The following is a 15,734-nucleotide window of genomic DNA, read 5'->3' as shown; positions in this document are numbered from 1 at the left end:
ATGGACTCAACTTTAAACTCTTGACTTAACTTGAAACCCAAGACTCTTGCTCGACTTGAAACTTGAGACTCTTACTCAACTTGAAAATCTATACTCTTTGCTTGACTTGCAACTTGAACCATAAAACGACATTATAACGTTCAATAACGACTTTTGAAAAGCTTTAAAGACTTGCTTGGACTTACTTCTTAACTTTACTTGACTATGCTCTAACTTCACCTTAACTTCGATCCTAACTTGCCTTGAATTGAATTACGGATTTAAGGTATATGACGCCTTGAATTGGATTATGGATTCAAGGTATATGACCACACGTTTATAGATGAGTTCTTGACATTTAAACGTACCTTGGAGTGTTGGAAACAACTAGGAAACATAGGTACAATACCTAGGAACATGCATAAGAAAGTGGGGGATAAAAGAGAGGTCTTGGCATCCTTGGCGCTTTGCAAGGCGCGGAGCGCCAGCCCTAAAACTTCAGAGATGAGTTTGGGGCACTCTGGCCGGCGCATCGCGCCAGGCCCCCAACCCAGAAATTTCAGCATGTTCATTTTCTCGTTTTCTCACCCTATTTCGCCTAAAATCAAATGGCTTCTTCCCCAATCACTTAGAATCATTAAAAACCCTCAATATACACTAGATTCAACTCATAAATCCATCCGGGAACATGCACCAAACCAACAAGAAACTTCAACAACACAACCACAAACTTCAACAACAAAATCAACAACATCAACAACACAACCCAACAACTTCAACAACATTACCAATCTTTTCTCGAAAATAAAACAAGTTTGGCCTGTGGGGGAAAGGATCAACCCAACACTATGAACTCACATACCTAATGAGGGATCACCCCCGACGATATCCACGACGATCCTTGACGGGAACTCCTTGCTTGATCTTCTCTTTCTCCTCTTCTTCTCCTCTTCACTCTCAAGCCCTAGCTCTCACTCTTTTAAAATGGGACAAAAATGATCCAAAATAAGCCTAACACAACAATATAACCCCAAAAGAAATGATTTGTGAAAAGACCAAAATGCCCTTAAATTTCCGGACGGATCCCCTGCCAACTGCCCAACTTTCAAAGGGTATATCTCACTCATACGAACTCGAAATCGGGAAAACTCGGTGGCGTTGGAAATATCATTCCACGAACTTTGCAACCATAACCGGAACTCCACCTAACCCATCCTGAGCTAGAATTTATGGCTGTTCAAAGTTGGCAAAAAAACTCATCTTTTCCATATTTAGCCAAAATTTTCCAGAATTTTCAAATTCTTTCCAAAAAATGAAAATTTCAAATTCTAAGCCTCTTCTTAGTTATTTCAAATAGTCGGATGTTACAGAAAGCTAGAATCATATATACAGTTCCTATCTATCTTGCTCGGGCTCTTCAAAAATCTTATCACACAGTTCCTTCTAAAGTAGTGCATTTTTTAAGGATCCCAACATGGATGATGCAATATTTTTGAAGAGTCCGAGCAACTTAGTTTGTTTAATTGTTCAATGATTTATTAGTGCCGAAGATCATATGTAAAACGAAATGTGACAACTCAAGTAAGATATTCTATTCATTACAGCTTAACAGCAAAGCTAATTACAGACAAGAACGAGTTGCTCCATTGATAAGCACCCTCACTTTCAACTCTAAGGTTGTGAGTTCAAGCCATCTAACACACAAAGATCCCATATTAACTTCAAGTTGTTTTTCAGCATTTCAAACATCAGATCTTCGTCTATTGTTTGCTTCTGCATTTTTGGTATGAGAACAAAAATCAAATCAAATGATCAAGTCAATGCTTATGCTAAATACTATGCTATGATTTCGAGCAACAACAACCAACGTTGATGGCATCCAGAGGCATCCAAAATCGGAAAACATAAAATAAAATGAGATTCATAATTGCTTGTCAAAAGGAAAAGAGAACCTATGGGTAACTCTGATACAATTCCAGGCATTTTCAGGAAAATCTCCCGTGTAACCTCACCAGTTGAAGATTTGAATAGTGGCGGCTCTACACCTTTGAAAAAAAAGCAACCGCCTTAGGCCCCAAAATTTGAGGGGCCTCATTTTAAAAACAATATATATGCTATACATATATATTTTTTAAAAATATCGAGTATTATTTATAGAAAATATAAACTTTTCATAAAAGAGCAAATAAGTAATAGAAGTTTGATAAATTATGAGTACTATGATGTCTCAAGAAAAATTAAATAATTGGCTATAATAAACTTCATAAAAAAATATATTTGAATTTAAGGCTCTATTCGGATTTGGCTTTAGGCCACCGATTTATTAGAGCCGCCCCTGGATTTGAATTTAGATCAATTTGCATGTCGAAATTTGAACCTAATTGATGAATTCCTATATGATTTTGCAGTTGTGTGACCAATAACATTAACAACATATCGACCCCCTGAAGAATGGCGCTTGTTTAAAGGCCATCTTAAACCAGCCGGTACTTCTGAGTCCACAATGGCAGAACCAATAAGATCCTTAATTTCATTAATCTCCTCATCCTAAAAAATGTGAAGAACTATCTAAACCACAGTACTCACAGAAAGACATAATACTATTGTAAACACCCAAATAAAAGAATTACATACGACAGTCGCGAGAAGGTTGAAATCAAGAGTTCAATCCTTATATATAGAGGACCCAAAAGAGCTTTTGATAGAAAATATTCATCAACATCTTGAGCCTATAACAAACATCTCTATATTTGAATGGAGTAAATAACTTACAGATAAAGCCATCTTGATTTTCTTTGTATATACAAACAATCTTAGGTCTGAGCTCTTTCCAAGACAGCTCATGTCTGCAACCATGTGGCGTACTCGGTTCAACTCAATCTTAAAAAAAAAGGAGATAGGTATAAATATGTTAATGACAGTTACGCGACATTGCAGGCATAAAAGGTTTAGAGTACTAAACTTATAGAGCTGAATCTTGTTATGATCTTTTGCCACAGTACATTTGCAGGAAACAGTTGATTCAGTCCTCAAGTTATCGGAAAGCTACAAAAAAAACACGGATAAAGAAAGAATACAGTAGGGCGAAGACATTTTTTAGAAGCTTGAAAGTAGCATATACCTTAACATAGTACAGTTCTTTCCCTTGCACATATTCTAGTCCAAGATTCTCCACTACTCGATTTTCTACATAGTCCATATATGAAGGAGGAACATCCGTATGGAAAGATCCTTACATTTTTCTCAAAGTAGTTTCAGTCAGTGAGTGAAGTTTTAGGCTATCTTTACAAATTGAAGAAATCCTGCATAACAAAGAACATGACAAGTATTTTGAAACATGCATTCGTATACGAATAACCTAACAAAATAATGCTTCAAACACAACAAAGTAAGCAGCATGATACATATGATATATGAGGTATTTGATACTTAATTGCTATAAAAGATACGAAGTGTTGTTTCTCGGAACAGAAAAATATTAAAATTCCTAATTAACACGACGATAAAAGCATAACATGTGAACTAAATGAAGAAGATCGACTGACCCATAAAAGAGAACTTTTCCAAAACGAGCAACTACAGACGGCTTTACTTGTGCCATACCAACTTCCTCCATCTCACGCTTCATATGTTGAAATGACAAAAGTAAATCCTTCTTCACATTTGCAGCAATCAAAAGCCATGGTGTTTCTATGAGCTCATTCTTTATTCCTTCACTGCAACCTGCAAAATTATAGATATATAGCTTAATGAGCATCACTAAAGCAGAGGCGAACCCATGATCTGAAGACAATGAGTGCACCACCAACGTCGGCTAATGCACGTTAGTGTATGATAATTTACTAAACATAAAAATATAAAACTAATTATAATATGCTAACGTATAAATATGAATTAAATGACTACCAGATAAAATTTGCTTTGTAGAGTGGTGGTTTTGAACTTCAATTTGCACCGTGAGATCACAACTTCGAAACTAGCCATTCCTAGCTAGTAAATGGGATTTGAGCCTAGTCCCCTCACCTCAGAGGTGTGCAACGTTTAAACCAATATACCAAAATAGGTTCAGTCTCTTTGGGTGCCTAATTAATAAAATATATGTCTATCTCAAGGTATATTATATACATAAAAAAATTATGCTGCACTTTTTTTTAAAATTTTAAATCATGCAAATTGATCCCTTGCTCAATAAAATTATCGAGAGACGCTTTAATCTATATTTCCAATCATTTTTGCTGCAATATTTATATATATATAAAAAAAAACAATTGTATCAATTAAAGCAACATAAGAATAGAAAAATCATCTGAAAAAAAAAGTTTTTTCTATTTTCCCCCCTTACCTCCGTTAGGAAAATTAGTATTTCCAGGGTTTTCTTAGATATTAGACACAACCCAACCAAAATTGAATTCATCTTGTAGGTCACGTTGAAGAAGTTGAAAACACTATACAAGTACTAGAAACAATTAATGAAGCATTTGCCAAAAAAAAAAAAAACCATTATAAGAAGCAAATTGAGTAAATATCTAAAAATGTAGAGTCACTCAACTCTGTTAGTATTTTTATCAATAAAGTCACTCAATTTAATATTTTTTATCTTATAAAATCATTCAACCAAATTTATCATCAAAAACACATTTCACCCCTAACATTTTGGATATCAAAAACGATGATCGGGTTTATAATTAAACAACATATATATATATATATATATAGTACCTTGATGAGTTGAAACCAAAGAGAGAGGCTGTAGGCCTGCTTTTGTCTCAAAAGACTCTGGTGAAAGAGGTTGGAAACTAACAAGAGATGAAAATCTCAACTCATCAGCCAAGCCAACAGAGAACCATTTAAGATAGTATGATCATTATAACCGACATTCCTAGTTCGAAATTTGTTATCCTTTCTCTTATTAAAAGCAGATCTGATGAGAGACTCCGGTGCCGGAGTTGGTTCAAGCGATGGCGAGTCCCTTTATTTGCCTCTTGTGTGGCGGAATGTAAGACATTATAGTTGATCACTTGCTGCTAGCTAGGTGTGTATGCTACTCACTTGTATGGAAGAAGAACTATACCGTAACTTCAGGGCCGGTTATTATGGAAAAGGAAACAAGGCATCTGTCAATAGTGTAATTATTTATGATAAGGTATAGCTTTTCTTTTTTTTTTTGTACTATATTATTCTCTTTTAAACCTTTTTCAAATAGAAAAAAGGAAAAAAATTTAAAATATCTAATCAAATTTTAAGAATAGGGTCATAGAATAATGGTAAGGATCATCCTTTTTTTTTTTTTCAAATGGAAATGATGTAGATGAGATAAACTTTTAACAGATGACATAGATGAACATTTTCTCAAAGTTCGATGACATGTTTGAGTCTTTTTCCTTTAATTAATGGCGTGACTGAATCATAATTGACCACATATAAAAAATGGTTTTGCAAAATCGAAATTGTTTTCCATTAAAAAATTATGACTTGAATGAGTCTTTTCTCAAACGAAAATGATATAGATGAGTCAAACTTTTAATGTATAACATAATTGAGCCTTTTTCTCAAATTTGATGACATAGTTAAGCCTTTTCTATAGAAATTTTTTTATGAAAATTAAATGAACATTCACATTACTAATCTTCTTTGTATTTTAGTTAACCATATTGACCTTTGGAGTTAATTCTGCCAATTTACTCACGGATAGACCTAGGGCTTAGAGTAAACTAGACAAGAAAAGTAATATGATCCTACTCCCCCTTTTTTTTTTTATCAAGGATCCTATTTTTTTTCTCTCATTCTTTTGATATGTTTTTTTTTATTTACTTCTTATTATTATAAAAAATAAACGTATCACTTACTATTTCTTTTTATATTCTTCAATATAAAAATTTAATTATCTTTATTTTCATTACACTTTTAATGATCATAACTTTTAATTTTTTATTTTTATTTTTGATGACAAGGAAAATCCGCAGTTGCTACCCTTTGGGTGCACACAGGGTAAACCCCCGCTCCTATGCAATAGCTCACAAACTACATAGGAGAGATAACCCACACTAGGCAAGCCCGGTGCGACGAGCTCAACCCAGAAGGCAAACCCCTTGCTTTCGCTGGCAAGGGGTTTCGAACTTGAGACCTCCAACATGGAAGTCCCACGCCCAAACCACTTTTAATGATCATAACTTTTAAATTATATTTATACTCATGCTCAAGACAACTCTTCTATTCATTCTTATCCTATAAAAACTTTAAAGTCTATTATTGATTGATGCTTTATTCTTTATTAACATTTAAATCAATATTTTGACTTCATAGTTATATAAAACAACATATTACTTTCTCCGTCTCATATTAGATGGGCACTTTCAACTTTACACGGTAATTAAGAAATCATTAATACATTGAAAGAATTGACCATTTTGCCTTTTGTTTATATCAATGCACATTAAAATGAGTTACAAAAAATACACATAGAATATAGGAATGATTAGTATTGGGAATCCAAAGGCCATATTAATTGTTGGGGTAAAATGGCAAAAAATTAATTAATTCTATCCTAATTTAGTAAGTGCTCAAATAATATAGGACAAACATTTTTAATATGATGCCCATCTAATATGGGACGGAGGAAGTACTATTTACTATACTGCAGAAGAGTCTACAAGCACACATGTCATGATCAACACGTGTGCACTTTGTGGAATCTAAATTAAGTTACCAACATCTTGTGCACTGCTTAATTCGTGCCATTCCAAAACTACACATATATAGTGCAATAACATTTTAGTGTTTTTGTTAGAAGGGGCACGAAACATGGTCAGCTTGAAGAACCATCCAACAAACAAAGATCCCATATTAACTTCAAGTTGTTTTCCAGCATTTCAAACATCAGATCTTCGTCCATTGTTTGCTTCTGCATTTTTTGTAAGAGAATGAAAATCAAATCAATATACTCCAATAGTCTAAGCTTATGATGCTAACAACACTACAATATGGTTTGGAGCAACATCATACCATCATGTGTATCATGCAGTGACATCCAAAATTATAAAGGAAAAAGAAATGTTATTGCAAGTACGGAAAGAGAACATACTCGTAACTCTGATATAATTCCAGGCATTTTCAAGAAAATCTCCTGTGTAACCTCACCAGTTGAAGATTTGAAATCAAATGGATCTGCATGCCGAAGCTTAAATCTAATTGATGAATTTCTATATGATTTTGCAGTTGTGTGACCGATACCAATAACAACAGATCGACCACCTAAAGAATCCTTGCCAATGGGCCATCTCAACTCTCAAGCCGCCCTGAACTTCTGAATCCAAAACAGCAGAACCAATAAGATCTTTAATTCCATTGATCTGTTCATCCTGTGAAAATGCAAACTAAATCACAACACTCATTAAATTCTACAAGGAAACATAGAAAAGTTTATTGCATAACTTACAGATAAAATAATGTTGATTTTCTTGGTATATAGTATCAACCTCAGATCTGAACTCTTTCCAAGACAGCTCATATCTGCTACCATGTGGCGTGGCGTACGCTGTTCAACTCAATCTTAATATAAAGGGATTCATGTCAGAGGGAGTCGTTTTGTTAAAGAATGATGGTGATAATTGTTAATGCTTTTCCAACCATATAAATAAGTAGTTAATTAGGTATTTTACAAGATACTAGAAAATGCTTGATCAAGAAGCAGCAGGAACAAAGTACTAACCTTATAGAGCTCAATCTTGTTATAATCTTTGGCCACAGTACATTTGCAGGTAACAAATGAATTAGGTCGCAACCTATCAGAAAGCTACAAAAACAAAAGGATAAATAGAGCTAAAGGAAGCAATATAGTAGGAGGAAGACATTTGTTTGAAGCTTGAAAATCATACCCGTATGTTGTACAATTCTTTCCCTTTCACATATTCTAGCTCAAGTTTCTCAACAACTCGGTGTTCTATGTAATCCGTAAATGCAGCAGGAGAATTTGCATAAAATTTCCGTGTCATTTTTCTAACATTTGCTTCACTCAATGGGGTAGTTTCCTGGGATTCTTCACAAATTGAGGAATTCCTGTACACATGCAGTTTGATTCAAAGACTACAAACAAATATTCACAATAAATATTGAATTCAAATGATACATTGTTGCGATTCCAGTCGTTATAAATTCCTAACATGATGACATGTGATTAGAAGAAGACTTACCCATGAAAGAGAATTTTTCCGAAACGAGCAACTACAGAGGGCTTTACTTGTGCCATATCAGCTTCCTCCATCTCATGCTTCATATGTTGAAATGGCAAAAGTAAATCCTTCTTCACATTTGTAGGGGATAAGGGTCTAAAAATTACCCCAACTTTGGTCGAATTTGCTGTTGCGATACTAAACTTTCATGAGGACCTATTACTTCCCTAGACTATATAATACCGTATTTTAAACATATATATTTTCCCACGTGGACATAAAAAATAATGCAAAATTATAAATAGTAATGTGTCCACGTGGACACATATATAACTTTAAAATACACTATTAAATAGTTCAGGGGGTAAAAAATACACTATTAAATAGTCTAGGGAGGTAATAGGTCCTCATGAAAGTTTAGTATCGCAACAGCAAATTCGACCAAAGTTGGGTATTTTTCAGACCCTTAACCCCATTTGTAGCTATCAAAAGCAATGGTGTATCCATAACCTCGTTCGTTATTCCTTCACTGCAACCTAGAAAAGCATAAATATTTTAAAGAAAACTGAAATAATTAACATCTCAAAAGCATAAATGTAATGTGAATTCATGAATCTAATGTGTATATTCAACCATGTTCATCACTGTGTGTCGATCACCAATTCAATTCAATATAAGGTTGTACACAAATCGAATATGCAGACAACTAGAAATTGATGAAAATACAGATACATTAGGACATACATATCTAAAACTACTCTTCCGGTGAAAAAGAAAAAAGTTATACCTTCCATTAGAACCAATGATAGAGCTTTTCTGTCTGGATTTCCATCAAAGTAGTCTGCAGAAAAAGGTTGGAGGCTGACAAGAGACGAAAATCAGCCAAGCCAACGGAGAACCATTTCGAAACAGCGAATTTTCTGTAAACGATGGTCTTTCCTCGAAAATTGTTCTGCTCCCCAAACGACTTGAGATTAACGCTCTTTCTGAAGTTATTAGGCATAAGAAAGTCCGGTGCTGGAGTTGGATTCAACAACGGAAAGCCCTTTGCTTGCCTCTTGTGCGGCGGAATGTAAGCCATTATATTTGATCTGTTGCTTTGAACTCCTGCTGAAAATTGAGTTGCTCTGTTTTGTGAACATTTTGGCGCTAAAAATAATACAACTGCTTGCTGGAATACTTGAATTTCAAACAGACGCATTATATTAATGAACATTAACGTCTCGGTTGACGACCCTTTGAGCTTCTACTAATTACACTTCATTGAATTACGACTACTAAATTTGATTTCATTTTAAAAGCTAAAAAGTTCATTTAACATCCAACATTATAGTGTATCAAATATAATTCTATTGGACAGTTCAAATGATTTTCGATATTGCTGCATCGAATTGGAACATGTGTTGGGTATTTCGATCCTAACAATATAATCTCGAGATCCGAACCCAATCCCGACCTAAGAGAAAATTAGAAAATATTTCTGGACATATCAAACACATCCTAATTGTTTACTACTCATAAAACTTGCCTCTTGCAATTTTCTTGAGGCTTTTTAAGACCTTCACTTTGAAGCAAACATGAAGCATTAAAACAAATTTCAACTTTACCTTTTAAAACCTTAGTCCAAATACTCTATGGACTTTACATTTTCAACTCCTTTTTTACACTTTAACAAATTAAATCTGTGTATTATATATAACCCCGCAAGTTGATGGATTTGTCCCATTTAAATCATCTTTATTTCTATTCCAAAATTTATGTTAAGTGAATAGATCATAGTCTATGCTACAGAGCTCAAGAAAGCAGGGTACAAAAACTAAATATTTCAATAAAAAGATCAAGATAATTTTGAAATCGATACACACTTCAGCACACTCTTAGATTGTTACTCCGCTTGCTTGCTAAACACCCATTTTAGTTTAATGTTTCGAAACTGGTTGATAAGCAAATCTTAATTTGATATTTGAAATTTATCCACCTTTGTTACCATATATCTACAATGAATTAGGATACAATAATTTGATTTTGTAATTGAATTTTTTCATATACCACCCAGTTGGTCCCGAGGGGCGAACAGGCGTATTTTCAAGTTCAAAATAGCCCCAAAACATGTAAGCCCAAATTTTATTGATTTTCGTATGCTAGTCCATGAATTTTTGGTGATCTGGAATTTCGACTTGTTTTTGGCCGAAGTTTTTCATGCACGTCTGTTAAGACCTTAGTAATGGAGTCAGTTGGTCCCGATGGGCAAACGGGCGCATTTTCTAGTTCAAACGAGCTCCAAAGTAGGTAAACCCAGATTTTGCCAATTTTCGTGTGCTATAGTCCATGGGTTTTTGGTGATCCGAAATTCCGATTTATTTTTGGCCAAAATTTTTCATGGACGTCCGTTAAGACCTTAGTAATGGAGTCAGTTGGTCCCGATGGGAAAACGAGCGCATTTTCTAGTTCAAACGAGCCCCAAAGTAGGTAAACCCAGATTTTGCCAATTTTCGTGTGCTATGTCCATGGGTTTTTGGTGATCCAAAATTTCGATTTATTTTTGGCCAAAAATTTTCATGAACGTCTGTTAAGACCTTAGTAATGGAGCTAATTTGTCCCGAGGGGTAAACCGATATATTTTCAAGTTCAAAATAGCCCTAAAGAAGGTAAATCCCAGATTTTACCGATTTTCGTGTGCTATAGTCCATGAAATTTTTGTGATCCAGAATTTCGGCTTGTTTTTACACGAAATTTTTCATGGACATCCGTTAAGACCTTAGTAATGGAGTCAGTTGGTCCTAAGGGGCAAACAGGTGCATTTTCAAGTTCATAATAGCCCCGAAGCAAGTAAACCTTGATTTTTCTGATTTTTGTGTGCTATAGTCCATGGAGTTTTAGTGATCCATAATTTCGGGTTATTTTTGGCCGAAATATTTCATGAACGTCCGTTAAGACCTTAGTAATGGAGTCAGTTGGTCCCGAGGGGCAAACGGGCACATTTTCAAGTTCAAAATAGTCCCAAACCAGGTAAATCCAAATTTTGCCAATTTTCATGTGTTATATATAGTCCATGGATTTTTGGTGATCCGGAATTTCAGCTTGTTTTTTGCCAAAATTTTTCATGGACGTCCGTTAAGACCTTAGTAATGGAGTCAGTTGGCCCCGAGGGGCAAACAAGCGTATTTTCACGTTCAAACGAGCCCCAAAGACGGTAAACACAAATTTTGCCGATTTTCGTGTGCTAAGCCATGATTTTTGGTTATCTCAATTTCGGTTAGTTTTTCGCTGAAATCTTTCATGGACGTCCGTTATGACCTTATTAATGGAGCGAGTTGGTCCCGAGGGTAAACAGGTGGATTTTCAAGTTCAAATGAGCCCCAAAGCAGGTAAACCCATATTTTGCCAATTTCCGTGTGTTATAGTCCATGGATTTTCAGTGTTTCAGAATTCCGGCTTGTTTTTGGTTGAAATTTTTCATAGACGTCCGTTAAGACCTTAATAGTGGAGCAAGTTGGTTCCGAGGGGGCAAAGAGTGCATATTCAAGTTCAAAATAGCCCCAAAGTAGGTAAACCCATATTTTGCCAATTTTCTTGTGCTATAGTCCATGAATTTTTGGTGATCCAGAATTTTGGCTTGTTTTTTGCCTAATTTTTTCATAAACGTCTGTTAAGACCTTAGTTATAGATCCAGTTGGTCCCGAGGGGTAAACAGACGCATTTTAAAGTTAAAACAAGTCCCAAAGCAGCTAAACCCTGATTTTGTTGATTTTCATGTGTTATAGTATACAGATTTTTGGTGATCTAGAATTCTGGCTTGTTTTTGACCGAATTTTTTCATGGACGTCCAATAAGACCTAAGTAATGGAGCTAGTTGGTCCCGAGTGGAAAACGGTCCCAATTTCAAGTTTAAAATAGCCCTAAAGTAGGTAAACTAAGATTTTGCTGATTTTTGTGTGCTAGTCCATGGATTTTTGGTGATCCAGAATTTCGACAAGTTTTTTGCTGATATTTTTAATAGACATCCGTTAAGACCTCAGTAATGGAGCCAGTTGGTCCCGAGGGGAAAACGGGTGCATTGTCAAGTTCAAACGAGCCCCAAAGGAGATAAACCCAGATTTGTCCAATTTTCGTGTGCTATAGTCCATGGATTTTTGGTGATCCGGATTTCGGCTTGTTTTTAGTTGAAATTTTTCATGGACGTTCGTTAAGACCTAAGTAATGGAGCAAGTTGGTCCAGAGGGGAAAACGGGAGCATTTTCAAGTTGAAAATAGCCCCAAAATAGGTAAACCCAGATTTCACCGATTTTCATGTGCTATAGTCCATGGATTTTTGGTGATGCAAAATTCTGGCCAGATTTTGGACAAAAATTTTCATGGACGTATGCGAAGACCTTACTAATGGAGCTAGTTGGTCCCGAGGGGCAAACAAGCGCATTTTTAAGTTCAAACGAGCCCTAAAATAGGTAAACCTAGATTTTGCCCATTTTTGTGTGCTATATAGTCCATGGATTTTTGGTGATCCGCAATTCCGACTTGTTTATGCCAAAATTATTCATGGACATCCGTTAAGACCTTAGTAATGGAGCTAGTTGCTCCCGATGGATAAACGAATGCATTTTCAAGTTCAAAATAGCCCTAAAGCAGGTAAACACAGATTTTATCGATTTTCGTGTGCTATAGTCCATGGATTTTTGGTGATCCAACATTCTGGCTAGTTTTTGGCCGTGTGTTTTTCATGGACGTCCGTTAAGACCTTAGTAATGGAGCTAGTTGGTCCCGAGAGGCAAACAGGAGAATTTTCAAGTTCAAAAGAGCCCCAAAGTAGGTAAACCCAGATTTTGCCGATTTTAGTGTGCTATATAGTCAATGGATTTTTGGTGATCTGGAATTCTGGCTAGTTTTTGGCTAAAATTTTTCGTGGACGTCTGTTAAGACTTTAGTAACGAAGACAGTTGGTCCCGAGGGGAAAACGGGCACATTTTCAAGTTCAAACGAGCTCCAAAGCAGGTAAATCCAGGTTTTACCAATTTTCATGTGCTATTAGTCCATGGATTTTTGGTGATCCAATATTTCAGCTTGTTTTTGGTCGAAATTTTTCATGGACGTTCGTTAAGACCTTAGTAATGCAGCCAATTGGTCCCGATGGGCAAATTGAGGCATTTCAAGTGTAAAATAGCCCCAAAGCAGGTAAACCCAGATTTTGCCAATTTTCATGTGCTATAGTCCATGGATTTTTTGTGATTCAAAGTTCCGGCATGTTTTTGGCCATAATTTTTCATGGATGTCCGTTAAGACCTTAGTCATGAAGTCAGTTGGTTCTGAGGGGAAAACGGGTGCATTTTCAAGTTCAAACGAGCCCAACGCAGGTATACCCAGATTTTGCTGATTTTCGTGTGCTATAATCCATGAATTTTTTGTGATCCATAATTTCGACTTGTTTTTGGCCGAAATTGTCCATGGACGTCCGTTAAGACCTTAGTAATGGAGCCAGTTGGTCCCGAGGGGCAAACATGCGCATTTTCAAGTTCAAACGAGCCCAACGCAGGTATACCCAGATTTTGCTGATTTTCGTGTGCTATAATCCATGAATTTTTTGTGATCCATAATTTCGACTTGTTTTTGGCCGAAACTTGTCCATGGACGTCCGTTAAGACCTTAGTAATGGAGCCAGTTGGTCCCGAGGGGCAAACATGCGCATTTTCAAGTTCAAAATAGTCCCTAAGCAGGTAAACCCAGAGTTTTGCCAATTTTCGCGTGCTATAGTCCATGGGATTTTGGTGATCCTGAATTTCAGCTTGTTTTTGGTTGAAAGATTTCATCGGCGTCCTTAAGACTTTAGTAATGGAGCTAGTTGGTCCCGATGGGCGAACTGGCGCATTTTCAAGTTCAAAATAGCCCCAAAGCAGGTAAACCTAGATTTTGCCTATTTTCGTGTGCTATAGTCTATGGATTTTTGGTGATTCGAAATTATGACTAGTTTTTGGTCATAATTTTTCATGGACGTCCCTTTAGACCTTAGTAATGGAGCTGGTTGGTCCTGAGGGGCAAACACATATTCATGTTTAAAATAGCCTCGAAGCAGGTAAATCTAAATTTTGCCAATTTTGTGTGCTATAGTCCATGGATTTTTGGTGATCTGGAATTCTGGCTTGTTTTTTGTCAAATTTTTTATGGACGTCCGTTAAGACCTTAGTAATAGAGCCAGTTGGTCGTGAGGGGCAAACGGGTGCATTTTCATGTTTAAAATAGCCTCGAAGCAGGTATAGCTAAATTTTGCAAATTTTGTGTGCTATAGTCCATGGATTTTTGGTGATCTGGAATTCTGGCTTGTTTTTTGTCAAATTTTTTTATGGACGTCCGTTAAGACCTTAGTAATAGAGCCAGTTGGTCGTGAGGGGCAAACGGGTGCATTTTCATGTTTAAAATAACCCTAAAGCAGGTAAATCCAAATTTTGCCGATTTTCGTGTGCTATAGTCCAAAGATTTTTCGTGATCCAAAATTCCGGCTTATTTTTGGTCGAAATTTTTCATGGACGTCTATTAAGACCTTGGTAATGGAGCCAGTTGGTCCTGAGGGGCAAACGAGTGCATTTTCAAGTTTAAAATATCCCCAAATTACTTGTTAAATGTTGAAAATTGGTTTAGATAGTACCATTGGAATGATGGTGTGTGAGTGTGTAGTTAATTTTAACTTGAATAAATGGGTTTGTTACGTCTAATTGAGAGTTTTGACGTAGGTTTTTATTGTTTCTTTGTGCTGAACTTCGAATTTTAAATAATCGAAACCCTACGGATGATGAACTATCGAATAATATGTTGAAATACATGTTTATACTTAGATTGGTTGTAGATTGTTAAGTTTAATGTGTTATGTGAAATTTTGGAATTCAATACCTGACACAATTGTACTACAGGACCACAACTTTCGAAATGTAGGTCCACCTACGAACCGTAGGTCGTGGTCCGTCACTAACCCTGCTCAAATTTTTTGCTAAGTTGTGAACCAGGGTGTGGCCTACAGTCCGTCGTTCTATCGACGGACCATTCTGCACATCTGTGGTTCGAACTACAGAGAACCAAATATGGACCTCCTGACCTACGGAGGGGACCCACAGCCCATCACTCCATCAACGGGTCGTAGTTACCCACCGTAGGTCACAAAAAAGTCACTGTCTGTATTTTTTTTAAAAGTTTATCTAGGTCCTAAGGGTGTTCTAAAATTATTTTGTGGTTCTTTTTGACTTGTTTTTAGTAGTAACTAGTCTTCCACGGGTACCATGGCTATAAAAGAAGCACTTGTTTACACTAGAAAAGGCAAGTCCAAGTTGGTTGCACCCTCACATCGAGTCATTCAAGATTCCAGTGGAGAGGAGTACACACCGCGGCAAATGAGAGCCCCCCCACTGTCCCTGTGACCATAAGGCACCGGAACAGTAAGACGATTGTATCTGATAAGAAGCATCCCTCCATCACCACCCCCGTAGTTTCCCCTAGTATAAGAAGGGGCCCAACATGCTGACGAGTCGCAGTCCGGCTCTACTTCTAGCCTCACACCAGCCTCTGCCTCCAAGGTCACTGGATCTGGAGAGGCTCATGGACTGCATG

General features: G+C 36.3%; 1 protein-coding gene across 2 annotated transcripts; it reads right to left on the bottom strand.

Moving 5' to 3' along the window:
* Positions 1 to 1,537: 1,537 nt before the first annotated feature.
* On the bottom strand, positions 1,538 to 5,082 carry LOC102585201 (uncharacterized). 2 transcript variants are annotated; one of them, XM_015303683.1, is made up of 5 exons: positions 4,699 to 5,082; positions 3,525 to 3,702; positions 3,101 to 3,281; positions 2,752 to 3,024; positions 1,538 to 1,752 (listed from the first exon to the last, which is right to left on the bottom strand). In XM_015303683.1, exons 3-5 carry the CDS (start codon positions 3,176 to 3,178, stop codon positions 1,651 to 1,653), a joined length of 453 nt encoding a protein of 150 aa, XP_015159169.1. In that variant the 5' UTR covers positions 3,179 to 3,281; positions 3,525 to 3,702; positions 4,699 to 5,082; the 3' UTR covers positions 1,538 to 1,650. The 2 variants fall into 2 exon arrangements, with proteins under 2 accessions (XP_015159169.1, XP_006340485.1); XM_006340423.2 differs by lacking the exon at positions 1,538 to 1,752 and adding an exon at positions 2,324 to 2,526 and having other exon boundaries at positions 4,699 to 5,080.
* Positions 5,083 to 15,734: the final 10,652 nt, after the last annotated feature.

Source organism: Solanum tuberosum, unplaced genomic scaffold (assembly GCF_000226075.1).
Source record: "Solanum tuberosum cultivar DM 1-3 516 R44 unplaced genomic scaffold, SolTub_3.0 scf00018, whole genome shotgun sequence".
Lineage (NCBI taxonomy): Eukaryota > Viridiplantae > Streptophyta > Magnoliopsida > Solanales > Solanaceae > Solanum > Solanum tuberosum.
Note: the sequence above shows the minus strand (reverse complement) of the source record. Positions and strands in the feature narration are given on the sequence as shown.